Source organism: Pinus tabuliformis, chromosome 4_2, assembly GCF_031772625.1.
Source record: "Pinus tabuliformis cultivar Carrire ecotype Pingquan chromosome 4_2, CPIR1, whole genome shotgun sequence".
Classification (NCBI taxonomy): Eukaryota; Viridiplantae; Streptophyta; class Pinopsida; order Pinales; family Pinaceae; genus Pinus; species Pinus tabuliformis.
In genome coordinates this window covers 335416670-335443830 of record NC_142304.1, presented here as the reverse complement: position 1 = coordinate 335443830, position 27161 = coordinate 335416670, and the positions used below count along the sequence as shown (strand labels likewise).

At 38.1% G+C, this 27161-nt stretch overlaps 1 protein-coding gene across 2 annotated transcripts in view; it reads left to right on the top strand.

Annotated features, from left to right (window-relative positions):
* LOC149169313 (uncharacterized) overlaps window positions 1-27161 on the top strand; it is a 160989-nt gene that overhangs the window by 119450 nt on the left and 14378 nt on the right. For both annotated transcript variants that reach the window (XM_089428645.1, XM_089428643.1), the window contains exon 4: window positions 19160-19522. In XM_089428645.1, the coding sequence (XP_089284771.1) occupies window positions 19160-19522 (363 nt within the window). The remainder of the gene's footprint in view (window positions 1-19159; window positions 19523-27161) is intronic.

Below are 27161 nucleotides of genomic sequence, written 5' to 3'. Positions count from 1 at the left end.
GCTTCTAGAGCCTACATAAGAACTGGTCGGCTTGACTATAATTACATAAACAAAATAAATTCATATCTCCATAAATACTTATCGGAATCGGATGATCTTTGGATCAATCCTACACCTCTCGACGAGAGGGATCCAATAAAAATATCAGCTGCCATGAATAAGCCGACCCACATGGAGTTTGGCCCTAGTTGCCAATTTAACAGACTCTTCTGGGTAATCGAAGTAGAGACCGAGCTTCTTTATAGAAGACCTAGAGACTGAGAATCTCTATGGAAGTTGTGAAGGTGCAATGAAAAAGGATAGAGATCGAATTTCTTTAGAAGGAGCCGAAAAGAAGAAGTTCTAGATCAAGAAGAAAGGCAAAGTAAGGAAGAGGCAGGGCATCAAGGTTGGTGACAAGGTTCGAGCTTCTCTATAGAAGACCTAGAGACCGAGAATCTCTAGGGAAGTTGTGAAGGTGCAATGAAAAAGGATAGAGATCGAATTTTTCTAGAAGGAGCTGAAAAGAAGAAGTTCTAGATCAAGAAGAAAGGCGAAGTAAGGAAGAGGCAGGGCATCAAGGTTGGTGACAAGGTTCTTGAGAGGATGCTAGGGTCAAGGGTCTGTGTCAAGGTATTGGTACTTATCAATTGAAGATCTAGAAGAAGAATTTTGACCGGTTTTCCTCTCAAGAGGTGAAAGGTTTTGGCCCTGGCTGGAGAAGCCTACATACTGTGTCACTTGTCTTTTATTATGCATTTTGGTAATTGTCTTGATGAAAGAACACATTAATAAGCTAACGAAGAAAAGACTTTAAGATAAGAAGGAAAAGTGCATCACAAGCAATTATCAAGCTGATAAATTTTTAACTTTGAATGCCTTAGATTTCTCAACACTCTAAGCCTTAATGCTCTTCTTTTATGACTAACTAAATGGTTAGGACATGACAAATTTTGCAAGTAGTAAATAATGTCTTTATACCATTCAGTTTGACTCAATCTTTGAAGTTCTGATGAAGTTGATTCCAAATCATTCTGACAAATCATTCCTAACGCTTTCTCATTCCCCTCAGTCAAGATCTGGGCCAACCCTTGGCCCTTCACTAGCTTGGTAGGTCTAATATCTAAATCATATTCTTGAATCTTTGAGACCCACCTAGCTCTAGTTCCTAAGCAATCAACTTGAGTTAAAATGTCCTTCACAGTAGAGTGGGGGACAAATGAAATTATTCTAGAATATCCCACATAAACTCTAAATTGCTTAAGAGACTTGACTAAGGCATAACCCTGCTTTTCCATGGTGCTATACTTCAACTTAGACCCTTGAAGGGACCTATTCATAGGTTGCTCATGCCCTTCATTATTCTTTTGAAGCAACACTCCAGCAATAGTATCTTCAGATGCAAAAGAGAAAATCAAAAACTCTTTTGAATAATCAGGGCTCACTAGGACAAGTGCTTTAACAATAGAATCCTTAATTTCCTGAAAACCTTTTCTACCTTCATATACCCAAACAAATTCAACATCTTTCTTTAAAAGGGTTTGAATGGGTTTAGCAATTTCAGTATAATTTGGAATGAACCTTCTAAGAAAATCGATTTTTCCTAAGAAGGATTGAAGGGTTTTAATATTGTGAGCAAAGGAATCTTTTCAATGGCCTCAACTCTTTCAGGGTCAATCTTGATCCCATCCTTTGAAATGATGTGACCAAGCAACTTCCCCTCAGTCACTCCTATTGCACTCAAATTGTCAAAGTTCCAAGGAAGTGGAAGCCAATCTTTTCAACGAGGATCGGATCACTTATCAGCAGTCCATGTGTCATAGTCATCCCATTCTGCAAGTTATATATTGTAAATGATATTAGTAAAACCATGAGTCTATGTAACAACCTAGGTAAGCCTATTATTTGATGACAAATTCCATCCTAAGAGGTTTTTCAACCTCACTAATTCCCTGTGTTTTTTGACACGGCTAATCAAAAGAGTTTTTGCCCTCCAGCTTAAACGCCCAAAGCTAGGGTGAAATTTATTTTAGAATTATTAGGTGAGTCCTAGTGTTTTAGTCGATTCTGATGTAAAAGTGGTTTGAGAATAATTTAAGCTAATTGGATAAATTATTTTATTACAAATCAATTGGTTTACTAGATCATATTGAGTCACAGATAGTTATGTGTCTTGAGGGTCTAAGACGAATGTGTATTCCTTCTTTGAGTCTTGTAAAAGAAAAATTATATGTATTAGAGGGTTGGAAAAAATAATTAATCCCCCGAGGTGTAAATTAATTAATTTTTTCTAGCAAACTAAAATTAAAATCCTAATCCAGAAAATTAATTAATTAGAGTCAAAATTAAATTGTCTAGGAAAATGAATTCTCCAAATGGAAAAATTCGTGAGTCTTGAAAGAATCAATTTTTAAAGGTCCTCCACCAAGCGAATATTGTATTTTTCAAGAAAATTTGGACCCTTGGACCTTAGTGGTTAAGTCAAAGTCAAATTATTGATGAAATTAGCTCTAAATAATTAATTTTGAGCTTATTAAAAGTGAATTAAATGATAAACCCGAAAATTCCTCAAAAATACAAAATCAAGGGCCAAGATTAAAAAATCTTGAAGTATTTATCAATGACCAAGATTATTTTGACAAGGATCAAAGAAACTAGCTGTTATTTTTCCACTTGGAGGATTTATCTATAAATTAGAGAGTCATTTGAGTCTCTAGTCACCTTGATCTCTAGCTAGAATTGCTGCTAAGCATTGTGTAAGCTATTGTCCCATTGGGAACTATTTTTCTATCATAATAAAATGCTTTGGGCTGCACTTCAAGGTGTTCTTGCTTATTGATTTGTGGTATGTGCTGACTACGGGCATCTCTATGTTATGCTGAATATTGGTAAATCTGTTTTTTTTCATTAGATGCAGATAAAATCATGCTATTGACAATTTTGGGCTAATCTTAGGTGGTTTGATTCTCCATGTGATCTAACAAATTATTTTTTGAGATAAATACATAGTGTTTGCAGGTACTTCAGTCCTTGGCCTCCAAGTTCACAGACTTGGGCAAGAATCACTGTTGTTTGGATCTCTAGTTTTTATATGGTGGATTTAATCTTCGCTTGGGCTATAGTGAATCATTAATTTTTCTGAAGCATTTTAGTCATTCTTTCAAGTAAAAAATATTAAAAAAATAATTTTCTCAAAATCCATTTCAAAACCCATGTATATTTTTGTAAATAAATTTGTAAATTATTTTTCTAACTTGGGTTGGGGTTTTAGATCTATTTTGTATATATTTGGGGTTTGGGTGTTTCTATTTTTATTTTTGCAGGTTAGATCAAGGAGTTAAGTGGAATAAGAGCTATATCTAGGTCCTTGAGGGTAAGATCTAGTTTCTTGACTTTTTGCAGGCTTTCCATAGTAGAATTTTCAGAAAATCAAAGAGCTGAAGCATAAAAACTTTTTTAGAGCAAGGGTTTTCAGTTTTTGTCCTTCACGGGACTTGATCCAGCTCCTCAGCGTCTGTGTCATCCCTTCCTCCTCTCGCGTCACCCTTTTTGGTCTTTCTGAGGCCTGCCGTGAGGCGTAGTGGCCTCAACCTCCTCTCCAACCCCAAGTGTAGAAGGTTTTAGGCCTTCTAGGGCCTAGCCTTTGGCCTTAGCTTCCCTCTAAAGGGCTAGATCACTGCCCTTTGAGGGTTTTCCTGTCGTTTTCAGCCTTCAAACCCTCCAACATCCTCCTCTTGGAGCCCTTTTTGCCCAGCGTCAAGCCTTAGAGGCTTCTCCTCCCCCAGCGTTGACTCTCTGTGGCCTTTTCCAGCCTTATTGACCCCCGATCTATCATCTTGACCCTTTTATCCCTGCAAATTCTGCTCCCGTGACCTTGATCTCCATTTCTTGACCTCTTTTTCCCCCAAATTTGGCCTGAAACCCTAATCTAAAGTTTTAAGGCTAAACAACGATTTTGTAGGATTAAGGTCTCAAAATTCATATCTAGCAAGCAGCAACATTATCCCAAAGTTTCAACAATTTTCAACGGTGGGATCTTCAAGGCCTTGGGCCTAGGGTTTGATCTCTAAACCCTTATTTTTCTGCAATTTTATGACAAGCAAAACACAAATAATTAGGTCCTAAAATCAAATTTTGTATGGTCAAAATTGTTTAGAATTGCAAAATCTTTGTTTTCACAATTTTTTGCCGTTTGGGCATTTCTAATTTGACCTAGATCTGACATTTTAGCTTGTTGGAAGTTTTTGCATAATTGTGAAAAATCAGATCTGAACATTTCTGAATCATATCCTTAATTAAAGTCTAAAAAATCTGAATTTTCACTTTTTTTCGGCAAACTTACTATTTTTAGACATTGTGGGGATTATTTGTAGTATTTTCAGTTTGCTGATCTGTCATTAATATACTACTGTCATAAACTTAGCAGTTCTGAAAATCGCTGAATCAAACTCTCCTAAAGCCCTCAAATTGGAAATTTTCAAGTTTTAGTTTATTTTGTCATTTCTGAAAATATTGGTTATATATTTCTAACAGTTTTAGCTTACTGATATGTCACTCTTTCACTGCTGAAATAAGTATATCAGATCTGAAATTTTCTTAGTCAAGCCCTAAAAAATTCTAAAAATTGATTTTCTTCAAGATTGACAATTTTTACTATTATTAGGAATTTTTGGGCATTGGCACTGACATCCCTAGTTGTTGATTTATGGGTTAAATTACTGTTGCAATTTATACTTTAGATTTGAAATTTTGCTGAAAGATTCATCTTGAGCATGAATGAGCAAACATGAGCATTGTTGGTTTAGCATTTTCTTACTGCTGTTATAACATTGATCAGGTTTGAATTTTCTGAATATTTATTGTTGAGATACATTAGAAATTGGCTAATTTCATCGATCTCATAGCTTGGCATAACATCTCGAGTTAATTGGTGAATTGGTTACTTGAAGTTAACACGTGTACCTCTTGAAGCTTATCTTGTTTAAGATTGCATCATAACATTGTCAAGTGCTTTTAAGATAAATCTCACATAATTACTTAAGTAATTCAACCAATCTTAATCCAAGATAGAAATCACTCATAATCTCATGCATCTCACACAGGTTAGTCAATCATTCGAGCAGCGGGTGTCCATATGATCATTTGGTTCCAATTCACAAGAAGCAAGAATTTGTGACTCCATTAAGGCATTGGTCTCATAATAGAAAATCTAATTTAATCATAATCTTGCTTGATTTCAACCAAGTGGCTAGGCCACTCATCCGTGTCTCCCAAGTAAGTTGATTTTCAACTTGCTTTCCTTCACTTCATTCCATAGGGACTACCCCCCATAGCCTGCTCTTGTGAGATAGTTAGAACAGAGTGGGTGGGGATCAGAGTGACAACCCCGTCCTGAGCTTTGTCGCAGTGCCTATACAATCTGAGCGATAACAATTCCAAAAATAGATTTAACATGATTTAAGGATATTCCATATCTCTACACCTATCAAACATTTGCCTTAGATGGCTTATATGGGAAATTCCATTTTTAGAAAAAAACAGTTAAATTATCTTGATAAATCTTAATAAATTTCCCAATTATACCTTAAAAGCATAGTCCATGGCCCTTTGAAAAGTTGCTCTAGCATTTGTTAATCCAAAAGGCATCCTCAAATATTCAAAATTACCCCATGGTGTGGTGAATGTTGTCTTATGTCTGTCTTCCTTCTTCACCATGACTTGGTTATATCCTGAAAATCCATCTAATAAAAACATCATTCCAGATCCTGTTACCCTTTGTAATAATGTTTTCATATTAGTTAAATGGTAAATATTTCTAAAATCTACACATAGCCTGATTGATCCATTCTTCTTTCTTACAATAACCAAGTTTGAACACCATGTGGAATGCCTAGTGTGAGCTATAATTCTAGCTTGGAGCATCTTTTGCAACTCCTTTTGCACCAAGGGGGATAACTTAGGATTTATTTGCCTAAGTTTTTGCCTAAATGGTTTGTCATTTTCATCCTTAAGAGAGATAGTATGTTCCATAACATCTTCCTTATATCCTTTCAACTCATTGTATGAAAAGGCCAAAACATCTCTATATTATTGAAGTAAATTTATCAATTTCTTCCTTTCTTCTTCATTGGTGCCCTTCCCTATTTTAATAATATTTGGATCATGAGGAGTACCAATGTTTACTTCAATGAATTCCCCTGGGTCAATTTTCTTATCATCTTTTCTCTTTGAAGCATCATGCCTATCAAACATTTGCTCCATGGCTACACGATCCCTAGGAGTGGGATTTGACACAACATTACACTCCTCATAATTGCAACCCTCTTCTTTGTAGCCAACTCCAAAATCAGAAAATTCCTCCATATTATTCAAAAATCGAATCACTTGGATTTCATCATTAAAGACTTGCCAATGCTCAATATTATTAGGAACTGATGGTCTAAAAATAATCTCCATCTTGATCTTATCATCCATCAAGTTCTCCCCAAGCTGTAAAGTAGATGCAACAACAACCAGCTCATCAACTTGTTTATTTCCTTCTCTTGGAATTGTTTGAAGATCTAATGCATCAAAATATTCTAAATTATCCCAAACAACATTACGATACTTCTTCAATCTATCATTCTTGCATGCAATTTACTCTTTATTTGAAGAATGACTAAATCAAAATCCCCCTTGATACTAAGCAATTTAATTTTCAAGTCTTTTGCCAACTCTAGACCCAACAACAAAGCTTCATATTTTGCTACATTGTTAGTTGCATCAAATTCCAATCTATAGGCAAACTTGAATATATGACCAAGAGGGGAGGTAAGGACAATTCCAACACCCTTACCAAACTTAGAATGGGCACCATCAAAATTCATGTGCCAAATTCCATCTTTCTTACTTTCCACCTCCTCCTGCAAAGGAGCAAAAGAATTAGCCAAGATAGCATAGTTTCCCAAGTTATCAGATTCATACACAATTTCATAGTCATCCCATTCAAGGGTAAGAGCATGATGTGTGAGATATAGTAGTGGATACCCCCTTTTAAGGTAGGGCAGTTCATTGCCCACCAGGGGTTGGGACATTCATGGTTTCCGATATGATGAAGGAGGCTCATAAAACCTGTAGGAACTAGGGTGATGGCCATGATGATGGGGTAGAGCTCATGTTTTGGCTTTTGCTCACGTGCTAAATGTGTTTGTCCCGACCATCTTTTGTATTTTGTAGTACATTTCCTATTGAATGTGGCCAATTATGCTTTTACGTTTCTTTTAAGATGCATCAACCTCCGGGGCATCATTCTAGGCCTGACCCAAGGTGGGGGGAAGGGGAAGGGAAGAGCTAGCCCTATGTGGACCCGGTGGAGGAATGTGGACCTAATGGAGGAACGTGGACCCAGGTGGGAGAAATGATGAATGGGGTAATAATGAGTGGAAAGGGGGTAATATATGCGGATGAGGGAGCGAGACCATGCAACCAAAATCAGGGTTTCCTGTGAAATACCATCCCCAAAGCCAAATGGTTTGTAAAAGAGATCCCATGGGACTAGAATCCAAGGTTAATATCCAAAAAGGGGTCTAGGGGACAAGAGCACAAATCTAGCCCATTTTTTCCCCTGAATCCCACCATTAATCCATGCCTAGAAGTGTCCATGATAAGCAAACTACGATACTCAATTACCAAATGACAAGGCATACCTTTAGGTTTGGGAGGCCCACCTTTAAACATACGATCATGACAGAGGGGTGCAGGACCACATGGCTAGCTCAGGAGGCGGAGAAGTGGCACAATGAGCTAGTTGGTGGCTGCAAGGGGCTGTCGGCTGAGGACCATCTTGGAGAAATTTTTTCTCCTAGGGATATCACTCATAAAATGGTGGGTAACAAGTCAAACAACCCAGAGGTTCTCGGTTTTTGTGCCCAGAGATGCAACCTAGAAAAATCGAACCTTTGACCCCAAAAACGCAGTCAAACTCGATCAGCAAGCCCTTGGTCAACACTGGTCAAACCTGTCCTAGAACTTGGAAATTTCGGCCTGTAATTCTTCCTAGAAACTCGTTCTCCTTGCCACACGTGTGAGAGAAAGAAGCTACTGAATGTTGTATGAATCAATCAAATAAAGAGAGAGAAGAATGTGTGAGTGATGAATGTGCCAAATGAGGAGTGAGGTCTCTTGTATTCATACAATTCGTTGTGGGTGAAGAGACACATCCATTGGGCTTCTTGAGCCTACATGATGATGAGGTCGATCTGAACAATTTGCACGAGTGGGCATAAATTCAAAATCACACTTCTGCTTGTCCAAATGAGATGATCTTTATATCAATCTTGGAACTCTCGAAAAGAGGAATCCAATGCAATCATCATCTCCATCAAATGAGCTGTCCCAAGATGGAATTTGGCCCTAGTTGCCAATTTTAACACACACTCTCTCTGTGGTTGAGACCCAGGGTTTGAATTTTATAGTTGACCGCATATTTCGTCAGTTGACTACAAAGTTTAGTAGTTGATCGCAGACAGTGACACTTGACTGCAGGCTTCTGAATCAAGGTTTTGATTATTAGCATTGTTGGGTTCATCTCATTAATGTGGTTTAGTTGATTTTGTTGGATAGGATTATGGTAGAAGATATGGATCATTGTACTCTCTTTTGTTGAATCATTCAATGACAATCTAATAAGAAGAAGAATTTGAAAGGGTTTTCCCCGTAGTGGGTTTTGCCCTGGTCTCTGACCAATCCCGGTGTCTTTATGTGTGAATGTTTTTCTTCTATTGTTCCTTTATGTTCCGCTGCATTGATGATGATATTGTTATTTCTATATAATTGCATATGTTGCTGAATAATGTGGTTAATCTGAATAATATTATGATGCTATGGAGTGATTTCAATATGTAATTGATGAAATGCAATTATCTAAAGAAAAGAACAATATACCCCTAAGAAAATTTAACAGAAACTGTAGACCAATGTGCTGAGTTTTATGAGTTTTTGATAAAACACAAGGATAAGGATTTCATATTTGAGTATTGTAGGTTGAAAATCAATGAAATCTACAGTTTGTATTGTGCCTACGAGTGGGATCTTGACCGTCTCCTTAAGCTTGCTCACCATACTTGTACCTTTAGTATCTTGATTGACTTAGTCAATGAAAAATATTATAATCAACAACAAAACCCCATAGAATGTAATCAATTTGATGATGAGTGTGGCCTTGAAGAAAATTTAAATATAGGGGACCCTCATGAGAATGAGGGGCATATGGGAAAATGGAATCCCTATAAGGGAGATTGTGATGACCATTATCCCATGGAGGATCTTCAGGTTGCAAACTTGGGGATTGGGAATGAGCATGTCCAGGATGAAAGCCCCATTGAAATCCATAAGTATGAATATAATGAAATGGGGCCTCTCATCCAAGAAAAGGTTCTTGAAGATATGAATATGGTAACTCCCTGTGAAGATTACATTTCTGATTTCCTATGCATTAATGAGGGAAAATGGGATGTAGGCAACCATCATTTTGATAATGACCCTATTTATGATACTAACATGGAAGATGAGGTTGAAATTGATTCTCCTTTTCTCTAGGACACCACTCATAATGGTATATGTACTCACACCATTGAAAAGGAGGATCACTGTTTTCGCAGCCATAAAGAAAATTTGTTGAGGATAGCGGGTCCTATATATGATACTGATGATAATGCTGACAAAGCACTTACTTTCCCATGCCTCCTCTAGGATCCCAATGACATAGCTACATTATTCATGAGCCCTGGCCTTTCTTGTTCTCATACCACCTCCAATATTGATGATCCCTTTCCCCCTCCTAGGTATGAACCATCCATAAGATGTATCCCTTATTCCCCATCATACCCTCGGGATTGTGAGAGCACAATCATTGCTCCTTTCCAATACGATTACCCCATTGAGCAACCGATTTGTTGCACCCCGCCATGTCCCAAGTCCTCTCTTCCTTCTTGTCGTGACCTCGTGGTGACCACAAAGCATACTATTATGAACAATGATCATGATAGGGAGTTCTTAAGCTTGGTCATTCATTCTTCCATTTTGTGCTTGTAGGAACGGATCCGAGCCTCTAATTTGGTATCCTTCCCCTCGGGCAAGACCTTGTTCTATACCATATGGATATGATATTTCCCCGTCTCCCACCTGCATTATCCACTCGATTGTATCTATGTAGGCTTTTGGATTTATTGCATGAGTAATCATTTTGACGAAAACTCTTATATTGGTATGAGGATATGTTGGTTGCATTGGCTATATGATTACACTTAGCATTTGAATGATGTAACCATGTATGTTAGGTTAGGATGCACTGCATATTGATTTTTCACATTAGATCTAATGTCATATGATATTATCATATTAGATTAAATTGCATTAGAGTAAAATTCTATTTCTTGTTGATTTTATGGCCTAATATTAAGCATGGGTGATCATAAGACACCACAAAAATATGTTGCCCTGTGTGCTTGGTCTTTGATATTTGCAGGTAACAGGTCTGCGGTTCTAAGAGATTGTTGGCGTTCTCATGACCTTCCCGTTCGAGTACGTTCGTGCACTCTTCTAAGAGATCATGTCCCAGTTGGAGCCTAATGTTACCCACCACCTGTGGGTAGTATCCATAGGAGATTTTTTTTCTACTATATGGTCCTTCGCTGGAAGCTAGCAGCCCCTTGCAGCCACCGGATGACTCGATGTGCCACTATCTCTGCCACCTGAGCTAGTCATATGCTCCCTAGCCCATTTGTTATGATCATATGTTTGAAGGTGGGCCTTCCAATCCAGAAGGTATGGCGTTTTATTGTGTAGTTGGGTATTTTTGTTTGCTTGTCATGGACACTTTTGGGCATGGATTAGTGGGGGGATTCGACGGAAAGAGTGGGCTTGGTTTGTACTCTTGTCTCCTTTATCCAACTTGATGGTTAACCTTGTATCTTAGTTCCGTGGGATCTCCTTTATTAACTATTAGCTTTATGGGTGGCACTATGTTGGAAAACCCGATTTTAGTTGCGTGGTCCCGTTTTTTGACACCATACACATCACTCCCCTCTACTCATTATAACCCCATTCACCATATTTCCCATCTAGGTCCACATTTGTCTGTTGGGTCCACAAGGAGTTAGTATCCCCTTCCCATTATCCACACTTTGGGTTAGGCCTGGAACGATGCCCCAGAGGTTGATGCAGCTAAAAGAAAAGAAAAGCATAATTTGGCCACTTTCAACAAGAAATGTACCATAAATTGCAAAAGATGGTTGGGACATACAAATTTAGCATGTGCGCAAAAGTCGAGCATGAGCTTTACCCCTATTATCATGGCCATCATCCTGGTTCCTAGGGCCCCTCATAGTGCCCCCTTACATCATTAAGGAACCCATGATTCTCCCAACCCCTGGTGGGTGATGAATTGCCCCACCTTAAGGGGGTATTCACTGTTATATCTTACATATCATGCTCTCATCCCCTGGAGCCTCGAGCAGTTACAAAAGAAAAATAGATGAAAGGAAAAAAATAGATGAAGAACGGTGGAAAAACAATGGTCGGGGCAACTCATGTACCATGATTGCTTCCTCCTACATTCATATACTTGCGTGTGGGTTTCCCTTATTTTAGCTACCCTTATACTATGGCATGTGGCTTGGAGCGTTCCCATAATGCCCCACTCCATTCCATCATTATATCACGTGCCACTTGCCTTTTGATGGATGTACCATGGACATGTCATCCCCTTAGAGGTTGAAACCACCTAATAGGGTCCTTGGTTAACCTTCTTTTGAACTTGGAGATACTTGTATGTTACAAAGCCCATTATAGAAGGGCATGCCACTATGAAGTGTCCACTTGGTTCCATGATTTGCAAGCTCATTTGCTCAATTCCACTAATGTTTGGTTGCATTGGAAGGTGAGGGGACGCATTGGATCTTATACAAGGTTGCAGGCGGGTCTTCATTTGGGGTTTGGTCTCCCTATATGGGGTTCAAGCCCTCCAGAGGATCATATTGGCATTTGTAGGGTGAGTGTTGAGAGCCACGAGTCTCCACCATAGCAGAGAGAAGATTGCCACTTCATGGGATCCTTCAGTTTCACTTATTGTTTGCTTATGTTCCACCTATTGGACAATGATGATGCACTTGGACCACCTTGCCCAATCGACTCCACTCTTGCACCACACACTTGACAGCTAATTAAGGGCCCATATGAAGACGTGTCTCGTAATGGAGACAATGGGAGGGATTGCATCATTCTTCCAACCCCTTAAAGATGGGATATAGGCTTGTTCGACCCATTTGGAAACCCATGAGGATGTCTTGTGCCCCCATAGGCACTTGGAGACACCACAGGTCATTTGCTTGGATATCAAGGCCCCCCTCCTTTATCACTATGTTTAGGTCTCATTTATTCATCTTGGCACACATTGGTCTCCACTAGGCCTCCTCAATGGCCCTTCGACCTATTGTATCTATTATTTTTCCCTCTTGGGAGGCTTATTTTGTATTATGGAGCTATCTTGGTGGGCTTGTCACCAAGGAATGTTATTTTTACACATTATTTTATTAGTTGGGGCATTATTAGGCCTTATTAGGCAAATTGAACCCCTTAGGGAGGATATATATTGTTGTGATGATCATTTCATTTGATCATTACTGGTCTTGGACCTGTATCTCTTCTTGAGAATTTCGCTAGCCTTATTGATGGATGAATTGGAATCTTAATGCATTTCGATGTTTGGAAGAGCTTGTCTTTTATCTTGGAGCTTCGATTTTTGTCTATTGATGATTGGAAGATTTTCGCTATACTTGTAAGTGTATTTTTCATGGTATATTTCTCATTTTGTCACTTGTATAATGTATGAAGAAATTTCGCTCATGAAGTTGGTGAAGTTGCATTAATGAAATGCGAATTTGTTGATCTTGTCTTTGTGAGGGCTCTTTCATATGTTTTATGCAAAGTATAGTGAATAAATATCCTAGGGGTATATGATTGTTCATAATCACCTTGATAAGTCATCAATTGCAACATCAAAGAAGTATAAATTTTCCTAGTAACCTAGTTGCTGCCTTTAGGGCCATGCGAATTTGTTGGGAAACTCATTGATTGGGTATAGGAATCTCTAAACATTGAATCATATTGAATCCATTCTCCCAATAGGCTAGGCACTGGTCTAGTCCTAGGTGATCACTAAAACGAAGATCTTTCTCACCTCCTTTTCTCTTTTCCAAGCCCCAACCCTAGTAGGCTTCCTAGGGTATCACACAAAATCCATTGTAGCCATCCAAAATTGATGAAATGCGGTCTAGAGCTGCGCTGGTCTATCCTTGAGAGGTCCGCCAATTTTGAAGTTATTTCGACGGTGGAATCTCAAGTTTTGGCAAGCCCTAGCTCGTAAACCATTCTCCCTAGGTTTCCTTTGGTTAGTGGATTTATCAAGGATCATTGTACTAAATCTCAAGTCAAATCCAATCTCTTGATCCTTCTTCTCCTTTCTCACTTGGTCAAGCCCCTTTGTTTGAAGTTTCATCCCAAACCCTTGACCTCGTTTGGGTCCACTAGGGCTTTTTTGTGGTCCCACAACTTTGTTACTCCAAGTTCACAAGGATTGCTTGGAAACCCTGTTCTTCTAGGATTCTTTGGTCTAGGGAACTTCTTATCAAGAAATACTCCTCAACCCTATGTCTAGGTCTCCTTCTAGCTCTTCTTAGAGAGCCATTCATCTTGCTTCTAAAGCAAGCGATTCCTATCATTAGAGTCTCTCCTTTGAATAGGCTCCTTGTATCATTCCTTTACACCATTGTTATATTTCTCCTAGTGATTTCCCTAATAACGAGACTCCTCCCATTAGTGAAATTTCGTAAAGAGAAGGGAGCTTTAGCTGAGATTATAGTGGGATATTGCTCCATTGTTGCCACTTGACCTAGTAGTTGCTCTATAGGACGCCTCCTAGGACCCTTGCTTGTTTGAGTGGTAACAAGCCCCGAGCAGTCAGATGAAGAGAAGTCAATAAAAGACAAAATACAAATGAAGAAGGGTGGAAAAACAAAGGCTAGGGTAACTCATGTACCATGATTGCTCCCTCCTATATTCATATACCCAAGGTGTGGGCTTTCTTCATCATAGTTACCTAATACCATGGCATGTGGCTTGGAGCCTTCCCTTTGTCCCCACTTTGTTGCATCATTATTTCACATGTAGAGCCCTAAATAGTTATAAAGCCCTAATTTGCCATTACATACACAAAGACCTAAATTATCATTCATACAGAATGCACAAAAGCCTAAATTATGAAGTAGACAAACATTTTTGATTTTAGTAAATCATCAATAAGTACTTACTTGTAATTTTGCTTGGAGTGTTCCTGAAATCAAAACTTTGTTTGATGAAGTCCCTGGTGGCTGCTGTTCCTGCTTCCATTATCAAAATGACCAGAACCTCCCAGCCAAACTGGGCACAACCTCGGTACCCAACTCCAAAGTACTTCACAAATGAGGTACTTTGCCCCCGTGCCCAAAAACCCAAGAGCAATTGAGGCTTCTCTCAGTTTGTGACTATCTAAGTAAATTCCTCCTCCCTACACTTCCTTTCCACTAGCAAAAGCCTTCTTTTCTCAGTCATACTCCCTTCCTTTTTATTTCTCTAGCTCACCGCTTTTCTTCCCTTACCCGTCTCTGTGTCATCCCTTGTTACGTGGAACTCTGCATACCTTTGATCTTGTTAATGATCTTTATAGATTTGATTGAGTAGGTTCTCTTTTAAAAGGATAGGTTACATAGGATTCATTTGATTAGTTTAATTAGGGTCAACATGACTTTATTACTTTAATTAAAATTTTTTTATTAACTTAATTCACCTTATTTATAATTTTAATTAAATTACATTATTATATTATTTATTTTACTCCAATATAATTTGTAATGTAAATTATATTTTCTTTTGGTATATAAGGGTGGTATATATATAGGAAGTACCTAACTTGATATATTTATTATATTCTGGTGAGATGGGAATTTATTTCGATAATTAATTCATTACCCTAACTTAGGCATTTTCCAATATTAGCCAGTATGTCTACTAGTGCAATATATACGGTTCATGCATATGAAGCTATCATATGGATGCCTCGTATGTATGCTAATATCCATATTTTGTTTGTAGTTGTAGGTGGGTCATTACATCACACGACACCTGCCATTTGAAGGGTGTACCTTGGACTTGTCATCCACTGAGAGGTTGAAACCACCTAATAAGGTCCTTCATTAACCACTCCTACCTAGGATGGTAACACTAATACATGTTCAAAACCCCAAATTTGAAAGGGAAACCCACTATGAAGTCCTCACTTCTGTAGCCCGCCCTTGATTAACAAGCTAATTTACTCAATTGCACCAATGAATCATTGTATTGGAAGGTGAGGAGACACATTGGATCTTATACAGGATTGCAGGTGGGTTTTCATCTTGGACTTGGCCTCCATAACATGATCCAAACCCTCTAGAGGATCACAATGGAATTTGTAGGGTGAGCGTTGAGAGCCATGGGCCTCTATCCATGCAGAGCATTGATTACCACACCATGGGATTCTTCAACACCACCATTGGCTTGCTCGTGCCCCAGCTATTCAGAGATGATGATGCACTTGGACCATGTTGCCCCAACCAACTACATATTGCACCCGACACTTGGCAGTTGATCTAAGGCCCAGAGGAGGTTGTGTCTTTCCTAGGGAGACATGGGAGGGCATGTATCATATTTTAGCCCTCATTGATGGAACATCAACTTGATTTTCAACCAATTGGAGACCCATGAGACCCATTTGGAGCCCACAAAGCCCAAATAAGGGTTTGGAGATGTTTTGCAGCATATGGAGGGAATTGCCCTCTTTGTCATAATTTTTGGGGCCCTCTCCTACATTTTTAGCACAAGAGGCCTCAACGCTGCCTCTCTAGCCTACCTCGCATGCATGACGTCAGCTACATGTGGGCTTGAGAGAGAGTTAATTTAATTTTTAAATCTATCATGGTTGGGTTGTAATCATGGGCGGGTTACTTAACATATTAGGCATGTAAAAGGGGGCTTTGTCTTTCATAATTTGAACTCCTAGCACATGTATAAATAGATGAGACCTAGTCTCATTCTAAACCATCATCACTTGGATTTTCGGCCTAGGAAAAGAATTGAGACCTGCAACTTGTAGAGTGTTTTGGAGACTTTTGGATGAATTTTGATGTTTGGATAATTTCGCTATCTTTTTGGAGCTTCTAATTGGCATTGTTATGGATGGATATGTTCTTCACTATCTTGTATGTGCTATTTGATGATAAATTTCTGAATTTTGATGATGTCTAATGCATGGGATATTATCTCATGGTTATCTAATGTGCCCTAGTTATTGAAAGATTGTAACTATTGAGAAATTTTGCATGTGTTACTCATAGATAGTGAATGAATGAATGTTCCTAGGGGAATTAATGCATTTTATTCCTTGAAACTCCATTGACAAGTGTCTAAAGAAGTATAAATATCTAAAGGGTAGTGAAAGCCTATACCTTTAGGTCTCCTTGAAGAGCGAAGTGTCTATATTGAAATCATCCATGACTCCTAACCTCCTAATGGCCAGGCACTAGTCTTGAATCCTTGGTGATCACTTACAACTCAAAATTTTCCTTCTTTTCACCTCTATTTTTTATCCCTTTAAGGATAGGGAGGCTCCCCTAGGGCTTGGTGCAAAATCCTTTGTAGGGAGGCATTTTGAATTTTGCTTGGATAAGATTCTTCCTAAGTGTCTCCTCTAGGGATCCTCAAGTTTTGGTGGAATTCCCATAGTGGATTCTTCGTAAATTTGATGCCCTAGCCATCACACCAAGAGGGAACCCTAGAAGCTAATCCTTCAACTTGGGGATTCTTTGAAGGTGTGTGCTTTAGTACTTGTTGAAATAAATCTTACATTGCCTTTTCTCTTGTCTACCTTGACCTTGGATGTGCTCATATCTCGTCATATATCTCAACCTTAAGTCTGGTGTAGTCATCTTTCAAAGGGGTTTTTCGTGGAAGGTCTTACTAGCTTCTCCCAAAGCTCATGCTTTTGTTGAACCCTTCCATTGAATGAACCACCTTTCCTCACTCTAAACTTATATAGATACACATCTATCACGAGTGAGTATTACTGGGACTCCACTTGTCGGTGAAAATCTGAGAAGAATAGGGGACATAGGTTGTGTGGGCATTTGTCCCAAGTGTTGTTGTGCCCTCTAGCTTTTGCTTATTCACAAGGCCTGCTAGACAACAGGTAGTATAGGGAAAACCCTTGTTCATAAGTCTTTTTATGCCCTAAATTTTGTTGCTTCAATATTTTCCATTTAACCAACACTTGTAATTTCATCATTTAGGGGAGTAATACTTAATGGATTAATCTTTCATGCAAAACTTCACATAGCATTATCTTAAATCATAAGGTTGATATCCTTTGGTCACTTCATCAATTTGCACATACACTAAACCTTGATCATTCTAAAAATTTCCAAGTAGCCTTAGATCAACTTCCTTTGGGGTAAATTAGACTCTAATCCTAAACATATTCTCACCCATACTAAACGATAGCCCTATGATTAAGTATAGTGAATTTCCCTTTAGGTTAGGAGACCATTTCCTAGACCTAGAAGTGAGGGGCAAGGTTGTCGAAATGACAATGGGTAGCTTTCCTGATAGTATCTTTAGGTTTTCTTTAAGTGAGGTTAGGATTTTTCCTCTAGGGAAAATCCAAGTGATAATAGACTCAAGCTCACACATCGCCAACTTTGATTGTGCGTGATGGTATCTCTGCCCCCTTCATGGTTTGTTTGTCAAACCATCCAAAGTGCCATGCATCTAACAAGTGCACTTGGGTGCACTAAAAGGTAACTCTAATGGCTAAGGGACATTCAATCCCTTAAGTCCAGACTCCACATACCTGGCCCATGCACCGAAGGTGTCCCAACTCGTATAAATGGAACATGGTATAGTTCACCACTTCGTCTATTGGTTGGGTCAGAAACATATAGCATTGCAACCTTTTGCGGCATCCCTTCATGCCCACCTACACAGTGCACCTATTACCATCCATAGGTGAAGACTTTATAATATGCCATTTTCCAAGGTATTAACTGTTTTTGAAGTTTTTTGATTTGATCTTGATCATGCATTGACCCTCTATCAAGACTAGATATATCCATTTTAACTCTAACAAAGGTCATCGCATGGTATGGAGGTGCCTTCATGTGCAAGATTATTGGAGAACGTGTTGTTCTATGAGATTAAAACCAAACATTCAAATCTGCCCAACAAGTAATTGAACTTAATATGCCTGGGACTTGCCTGGACAATGTCCCCTCACAGCTGGCCTTATCCGAATAGGATGATGATGCAACTGAATATAGAGAAATGTTATTGTTCGTTGTCCTATGGAGGTGATTTCATTTGAAAGGGTTCAAAATCTGATGACTCCACTTATGGTTAAATATTAGTTGACCCATTTCTCATGGATAAGTAATTTGTCCTAATTGTAGGCGGTGATATTATTCATGTAAGATGTTTCCACAAGGTTCTGTACATGGTTAACATGACCCCTCTATTGATAATGGTGGTGTGGTGACTTTGCGAATGCCCATAATGAATGTTTAGAGTAGGTGCAGCACTCCTTTTGTTCTTCATGCTATTGGCTAACCGTTGCTTTTGGTATTTTGGAAGGAATGATACTGAATGCATGAGTTGATACCAAAATTTGAAACAGGAACTACAAATTTCATTATGTGTCTCCAATATTCTTTCTTGATGTCAGAAAGAAATGATTTTTCAAGCCACTTGTTACAACCAACGTTTCTTTTATTGGAAATAAACAATGGCCATTTTTATAAATGACTGTCCATGTGTACTTTGAAAAATGATTCTGTTGAAAGCAAAGGAAGAAAATACTAAGGAAATGGAAGAAAATACTACTACTTCATGATGAGCATAAAAAATCCATTCACTGTGCATTTTAGGAAAGGTTATTTAAGTTACAGGTTCTCAAGAAAGTTGTTTTTTATTACACGTGTCTCCTCTATGTGACTGCATTCAGCATCACTAGCAGCTTTATTGTTGGTGCTTGTTCTTAAAAAAATGTTATTTATTATCTGACTCTGACATTTAATTCCAGGTTGCCCACTTCACTACTCCTTTCTCATTTGATCAGTTGGAAAGTTTACATGCAGGCCTTAATGGCATTCTTCCTCATGATATTCGAGTAAGGGAGATAAGTGCAGTACAACCCAAATTTCATGCACGGTATTCTGCAACAAAGAAGACTTATCATTACAAGATATACAATGGTACTATCATGGATCCATTTCAACATGCTTATGCTTATCATTGTGCCCACAAGCTTAATGTTGATGCCATGAGACAGGCTGCCGAATATTTCATTGGGAAACATAACTTCTCTGCCTTTATAACAACGTCGCGAGATGGTTTCCCAAAAGATCCTAGGAGGGAGATTTTCCGTTTTGATCTAGTGAAGATGGTATGTGATCAGAATAAGGATCTGTGCCTTTTGTTTCTTTTATGGAGAAAATATTAGTTCTCACATTGTGTAGTTAATTGAATTCATATTTGATAGCCTATAAATGTATTGAGTGTTAGATTTGATTAGATCCACGATTATCATATGTTGCTCGTTCTTTTGATATGCATTATAGCTATATAGTATATAGTATAACCATCATTTAGTAGCCTTAGAGACAAAAGACTTCCTCTAATACACTTATTTAATGACCAAACTAGATACTGTTAACATATGCTGATTTAAATGAATCTGTTTGGTTTATTTTCATAAGAACATGATAAATGCATGGTGTTTTAGTTATTTGAGTTGATTATGTTGTGGAATTAGGTGCCTTAATGTTGATTGATAACATAAAGTTTATTAGAGGTTGGTCTACATCTTGGAGTTAATCCTATGGTCTCATTTCAAAAAGTGGCTTGACCCTTGCATACATGCTCTACCTTAAAAACTCCAAGTACAGTTCAATCTTGGAACAGAGAGAGTAAATCAAGGGATCATGTCACCTCCATTCATGAGGGTGACTAAAAAAGGCTGCCAGTGTATGCAGATAGCCACTTAATACATGAGCAATTTGAATCCCGAAATCTCATTTATATTTCAAATTAGAATTAGATGGAAGAAGCAAGAATACATCTTTAGGCTCAGCTAAGCTGAGTGGGAGATTAGATTGGATAAACGGACTCCTAATAATCAGGGATCTGATTGTTAGAACTAGTTAGAGCTCCTTCATGTGAATAATTAATATTTATATGGTTTAGAATTGAGAAGTTAGGGTTCTAAGTCTTGTTATTTGTTGTCATGCTGTGAACTAGTTCAAATTGTTCTCAGTTGGTAATCAAGTTCCAGTACTCATGTAAATTCTGAACATTGTTGAATTGTAATATTCCTAAGAGGAAATTAACAGTGATAACTAAACAAAAACATCACATGTAACACAAAATTTTGCACATGCAATTAGACACCCAGAAATTCCCCGAAACTGCGCCAAGCTAAGCCATTTTATTATAAATCAATGAGAGTACAATATAAGCATAGAGTAGATGCACCTGGGCTTGCAAAAACAAGCTAGACAAGTCCCAAGTGAGAAAACATGATGCCCGGATGCTAGCAGCAATGTCACATGGTTCGGGTTCGAATTCGAATTCGATTACAATTAAGTTCGATTCGAGTTCGAATTTTTCGATGAGGTTCGAATGAGGTTCGCCATTAAGTTCGTTCACGTATATAATTTTAAAAATATATATAATAATTAAAATTACATAAATCTTTTATATTCATTTATAATTAATATATATTTATAATTTTTATCATATACTATCAATAAATTTATAACTTTTCATAAATATACGTTATATTATTTTATAATATTTAAAATAACAATACCATAATTTAAAATATATTAAAAATAATTCTTGTAAAAATATATAATTTTTAAATTAGGTTAACTTATATTTATTATTATTATAATAATAATAAAAAATATACATTAGCCTATCGTAATGCCTCATATAAGCTGAGTTCAATACATTATAATGTGTTAACATATTGTATTGCTTGTAATACATGTACGTTGAGTTCATTGTAATATTGTAATACTTATAGAATTATAATAATGTTGACGCCTTATAATATAATGCTTTTAACGCATTATAATGTATGTACGCAGATTTCGACGCTTAAGCAAACAACGTAATTATAATTGACGCCTTATAATATAATGCTTTTAACGCATTATAATGTATGTACGCAGATTTCGACGCGTAAGCATTATAATATAATGCTTTCAACGCGTAAGCAAACAATATGAATGCCGTTATAACGCAGCAGGAACCGAACCTTTTCGAACTTATACGAACCTTAAGATTTTCTTTGAAATTCGACGAATTTCGGACCTCAACCTTTGGGTTCGACGAACCCTGTGACACAGCTAGCAGGTACTTCTCCTTCTGCTTCTGCGCTGGCCCTGGGATTCTGCTGCGACTGGTTGGAAAGGGACTGGTGTTTTACCCCTCTAGAGTGCTCAAAAAATACAACCAAATTAGTCTTGGCCTCTCCTCAATAAACCCAGAGAAACCCAGAAAGGGTTGGGCCTAGTTCCAAACTTCCAAATTTGCCTCCAATTAGAGTGAGCCCTTCCACCTGCTGGAAAATTCGTACCACCCAGAAATCTGCTGCGAATGAGCCCCAAAATGCTGAGAAATGTTCCCAAAAATTCCCCTTATGCCTCCTGGAAAATCTCAGCTCCAAACCCCCAGTCAGTCCTCCCACAACTAAGTCTCTCCCCAAGGAACTACGTAGACCCAATGAAACTGCGTTTTGCATGTGCACTCGAAGAAGAATTTCGGCCTGAGGAGTAGCCACTGATTCAGCCCACCAAACTCCCACAAAATGGCTGTAAAATACCAAAGTAATGTGTCCCTAAAATCCCGGTGCCAACACGGTTCTGTAGCTTACTCTCCCAAGGAGTGTGTATTTCCTTTCTGCGTCCAAAATGCCCCAAGCACAGTTTGATATCACCTATAGAATTCTCCCGGATCAGCTCACAAGTGTAGCTATGGCTCCCCTAGGGTGGCATTCGGATTCCACCGAAGGAGTTGAGATTTCCCCTCTGAAACCTTGTGTGCTGAACACAATGTTGACTTGGCTCAATAGCTCAAACAAACAATAGTATAATTTTCAGATTGATAGCGCTGCCAAATGCTGTTCCCTCGTCTTCTATTTATGCTTGCTGCCCTCTTCCTTTCCTTGTAGGCCCCATTCTCCACTAGTACACCTTCCTTCTCCTTCCTTCTCTAATCCAAAATGGATTCAGTTTTGCCTCCTGATCAAAGTCTTCAAATTCAGTTGAAAGTTGAATCAAATCGAAGTGCTTGTCGATACGATTCCAATGGTGCGAACAACACGTAAATCCGAGTCTGGATGAAGAAGTTAAAGCCAGTCAAAGTTTCAAGGCAAACTAGGCCAAAATGAGGAAAAGTCAAAGTCAAAGTCAAACAGTCAAAGTCAATGGTCAACGGTCAACACAGGGTGATGTTAGCAGGGCACTGTCGTCCCTGGAATGCGCCAAATATCCAGAGTGATATCATCAAGGTTGGTGATGTGTCGTGATTTGATTGGTTGATACGGGCCAATCCAGTGCTGACACATGGCAGCCCGGATTTGCCCAATATTGGCATGAAATCCCAAAATTTGGGGTCAGGGAGGATCGAATCCCTGACCTCTCGGAAAGGTTAAGATTTCGTTGGATTGTGCTCACCGGTTGAGCTATGTTGTCACTTGTTTATAACGGTGCGGATATTGTATTTATGGTGAATAGGATTTGTTGTCGAAAAAGGGCCGGACGGTCGGGGTCAACCCCACGATCGCCAGACCATTAACATTTATTATTAACATAACTGCCGGACTGTTAACATTACATGGCACCGTAACCATAACCAAATCGCACCAAATATCAACATACAATGCATATAATATATGTTTCGACATATATAACACAACCAACGGCAGAAGGGTAGGGCGGAGGTTTCGAACCTCCGACCCCTCCAAAATATATATATATATATATATATATATATACAACGTCTTCGCACAAGTCCGCTAATCGATAGACCAAGCGGTGGAGCTTGGTATTCAAGCCGCCCAAATTATATTTAATTTTATGCAGGTGCCGAACCTGCCATACCACAGCGCACATCCCAAAAGCGGTTTTTAATTGCAGAGAGTGGTTTTCTTGCAGGCAGAGGCAGTTTTTGCAGGTACAGAGGTGGTTTTTGACTTTCTAGGGGGTTTGGAGGTCACTGTGGCCAAATATGGTCGAGTTTATACTCATTTGACTTGAAATTTCGAGCTGGATGCAGTGGTGATGTCCATTTTCTTATTTGAGACTCTGTTTTCGAGCTCATACTTGTAACAACATATTGAAGACAAAATAAAGAGGTTAGTGCCAGAAGCGAAAGGACCTGGAGACGTAGCTAGAAAGTCTGGTGAACTCCTTTATTAAATTTGGCTGTGTTGATGTGTTTTCAAATTGTTTATGTGTTATGTTATTCGCAATCTTTTTGATCCATTGCACTAAGTAACATAAGCGAATTCACACATAGTCTATAATACCTTTTTCATTAATGGATCAAGTGGTATCAGAGCAGCAAGGTTTTTAAGGTTTGACAAGTTTGTGTGGAGATTTGAATGCTTACTAGGTTGAGGCTCGGACGAGGTGAAGGTGAACTTGTTGAGGCGAATCCAGAGATTGGAAGGGTCTTTTCACAAAGAAAGATGACAGATGAAACTCCAGTTGGGTCAGAATCCCAATTCTTGGATAGTTTCATGATGATACATGCCATGGTGGAAGAGATGTATCATGAGTTTAAAAAGGGTAAAGGTGAAGGCACTTCATCACCTAAACCAGACAAAGGAGCAGAGGAACCTTTTCTTTTTATTCCTCCAGATAAAGAAGATAAAGGAAAGGGAGAAAAGCCTCCTCCATCTCCTCCATCATCACCATCATCGTCATCATCCTCTTCTTCTCATAAATCTAGTCCTTCTAAGAAGAAGAAAAAGAAATCCTCTTTGATCAAATTAGATGTAAAATTTGATTTTCCAATTTATGATGGAGAACTTAACGCTGAAAAGCTTGATAATTGGATAAGACAAATTGAAGTATATTGCAGGGTGCAAAAAGTTGTTTCAGAAAGGAAGAAGATTCAGCTTGCTAGCCTTCAACTTGGAGGAACCGCACTTGTATGGTGGGAAGGCAAGACACAAGCAGATCTCCAAAAACATGGTAAAATCATTTCAACTTGGAATGAATTTGTTTTTGCTATTAAAAAGCAATTTTATCCATTGGCTTATATGCAACAAGCAATGATGAGTTGGCAAACACTACGTCAATTAAAATGTCAAAGTGTTCAAAGTTATACTCAGCTCAGGAATTCCGTAAGAGAGCTTTAACACTAGGCATATCATTGGACTCACCAGAGACATTGTTGAAATACATAGGTGGTCTTCATAGTTATTTGAGGCATGCCATACTTATGTTTAATCCAACTAGCTTAGATGATGTATCAATTCAAGCAACTCATCTAGAAGCTAGAGGTAAAAATGTAATCCTAGATGTTGGGAAATCATGCAAACCTATTGAAAGCAAGAATAAAGGCAAGAAGAAACTCAAGTGGAAGGAGAAGAAAGCAAACACTGTGAAGAAAGATAAACCTTCATGCACTCATTGTAAGAAGGAAGGACATGATGAGGCACACTGCTGGTCTTTGCATCCAGAATTGAAGCCTAAGAAGTTTGGGAGTAAAGAGCGAAAGAATGTTGTTGCTATTCAAAAGGACTTGGGATTAGATTCAGGTGACGAGACAATGGTTACAACTACAGGTATAAAAGGTAAAGATTCTAAAGCATCTACAAGTACTTCTTCGCATTCTGTTGATAATGATAATGAAGAGAGGAAAAGAAATGAGCTATTTCATATAAGAGTCATTTCCAAGCATACTAAAATTGATACTTTATTTGATAGTGGGTCACAAGTTAATTTGATTTCTGAAGCAATTGTAAAGAAATTGGGTCTAGAAACGAAACCTCATAAAAAGACATATCCATTAGGTTGGGTGTGTGATAAACTAAGCTACAAGTTACGAAACAATGTAAACTTCGTTTTGCTATTGGGTCAAAGTTCGTAGATGAGGTTGAGTTAGACAGAGTCCCATTGGACATATGTGGAATTGTGTTAGGAAGTCCATACTTGTACGATAGAAATGCTATCTTCTATCAAACTGAAAATAAGTATCAACTCACTAAGGATGGAATTGAATATATCGTAAGGGCTCATAAACTCAAAGATAATTTCTCTCTCATAAATTCAAGACAGATGAAAAGAATTGTAAATGCAAGCAAACAATTTTTACTTATGATTGTAGAAGTAAAGGATATTGATAAATCCAATGCTTTCCAAGGCTGTAATCCTAAATAGAAAGCAGATCTAGTTAAAGTTGTTTTTGATCATGATATTCTGTTTCAAGAGCCTAAAGGGCTTCCACCCAAGCGAGAGATAGAACATGAGTGTATTTGCAACAAGATGCTCCACTACCTAACATTGGAATGTACAAGTTATTAGCTCTAAAGAATGCAAAGATAAGGAAGAAGGTACAGGAGTTGCTCGATCAAGGGTTTATTCGACCAAGCACATCACCGTGCAGATCACCTATTGTGTTAGTGTGAAAGAAAGACGGTTCGTGGAGAATGTGCATTGATTTCAGAGCATTGAATAAAATCACAATAAAGAATCGTTATCCTCTTCCTCGTATTGATGATTTGTTAGATCAATTAAAAGATGCACTTTACTTCTCTAAATTGGACTTGCGAAGCGGCTACCATCAGATTAGAGTTGCAGAACAGGATGTATGGAAGACTGCTTTCAAAACGAAGTAAGGACTCTATGAATGGATGGTTATGCCTTTTGGCTTAACTAACGCTCCAACTACATTCATGCGAGTCATGAATGATGTATTTAGACCATTCATTGATGATTTTGTAATAGTCTATTTAGATGATATTCTTGTTTTCAGTAGAACATGGGATGAACATGTTAAGCATGTAAAGCAGATTTTAGATGTTTTGAAAAGAGAAAATCTCTATGTAAAACTGTCAAAATGTGAATTTGGCAGAACATCTTTAAATTATTTGGGTTATATTGTAGGGGGTGGTGAATTGAAGATAGATCCCTCTAAGGTCGAAGTCATTGTAAATTGGCCTAAGCCCAATACTGCTACAGAAGTTAGAAGTTTCTTAGGGGCAACGCAATATTGGAGAAAGTTTATTGCTAACTTTTCTTTGATTGCAACTCCTTTACATGCTTTGACAAGTGTGAAACAAGTGTTTCAGTGGGGAGGCAAACAACAGAAAGCCTTCGACACATTGAAAGAAAGGATCAGTACAATGCCAGTACTAGCACTGCCAGATCTTCAACATCCATTTGAGATCGAGACAGATGCAAGTGAATATGCCATGGGGGCAGTGTTGATGCAGCATGGAAAGCCTATATGCTTTCATTTTGAGACATTCACATCAACAGTAGTTAACTATCCTACATATGATAAAGAATTATATGCATTAGTTCAGAGTGTTAAAAAGTGGAAACATTACATAATGGGTAAAGAAACAATCATACATACAAATCATCAACCACTACAATACTTACACTCACAAACTAAATTGCAACAATCACGACATTACAGGTGGATGGGTTTTCTACAACAATTTCATCTTGTTATCAGATATAAGAAGGGCATACATAATAAGGTTGTAGACATGTTATCAAGACCAATCATAAATGCATCCACAATACTTAAGCATAATTCAATAATTCATGAAAGTTACATTGAACAATATGCTCAAGACACAGATTTTAAGGATGTATATGCAACTTTAAATCATGGCAAGCAGGTAGAAGAATTGGATTATTACATAAAGGACAAACTCTTATATCATTTGGGAAAGTTATGCATTCCACAAACTGAAAGAGTTAATATAATTCGAGAAGCACATACTTCTCTCATATTAGGTCATTTTGGTGTAAGTAAAACAATTGCACAATTAT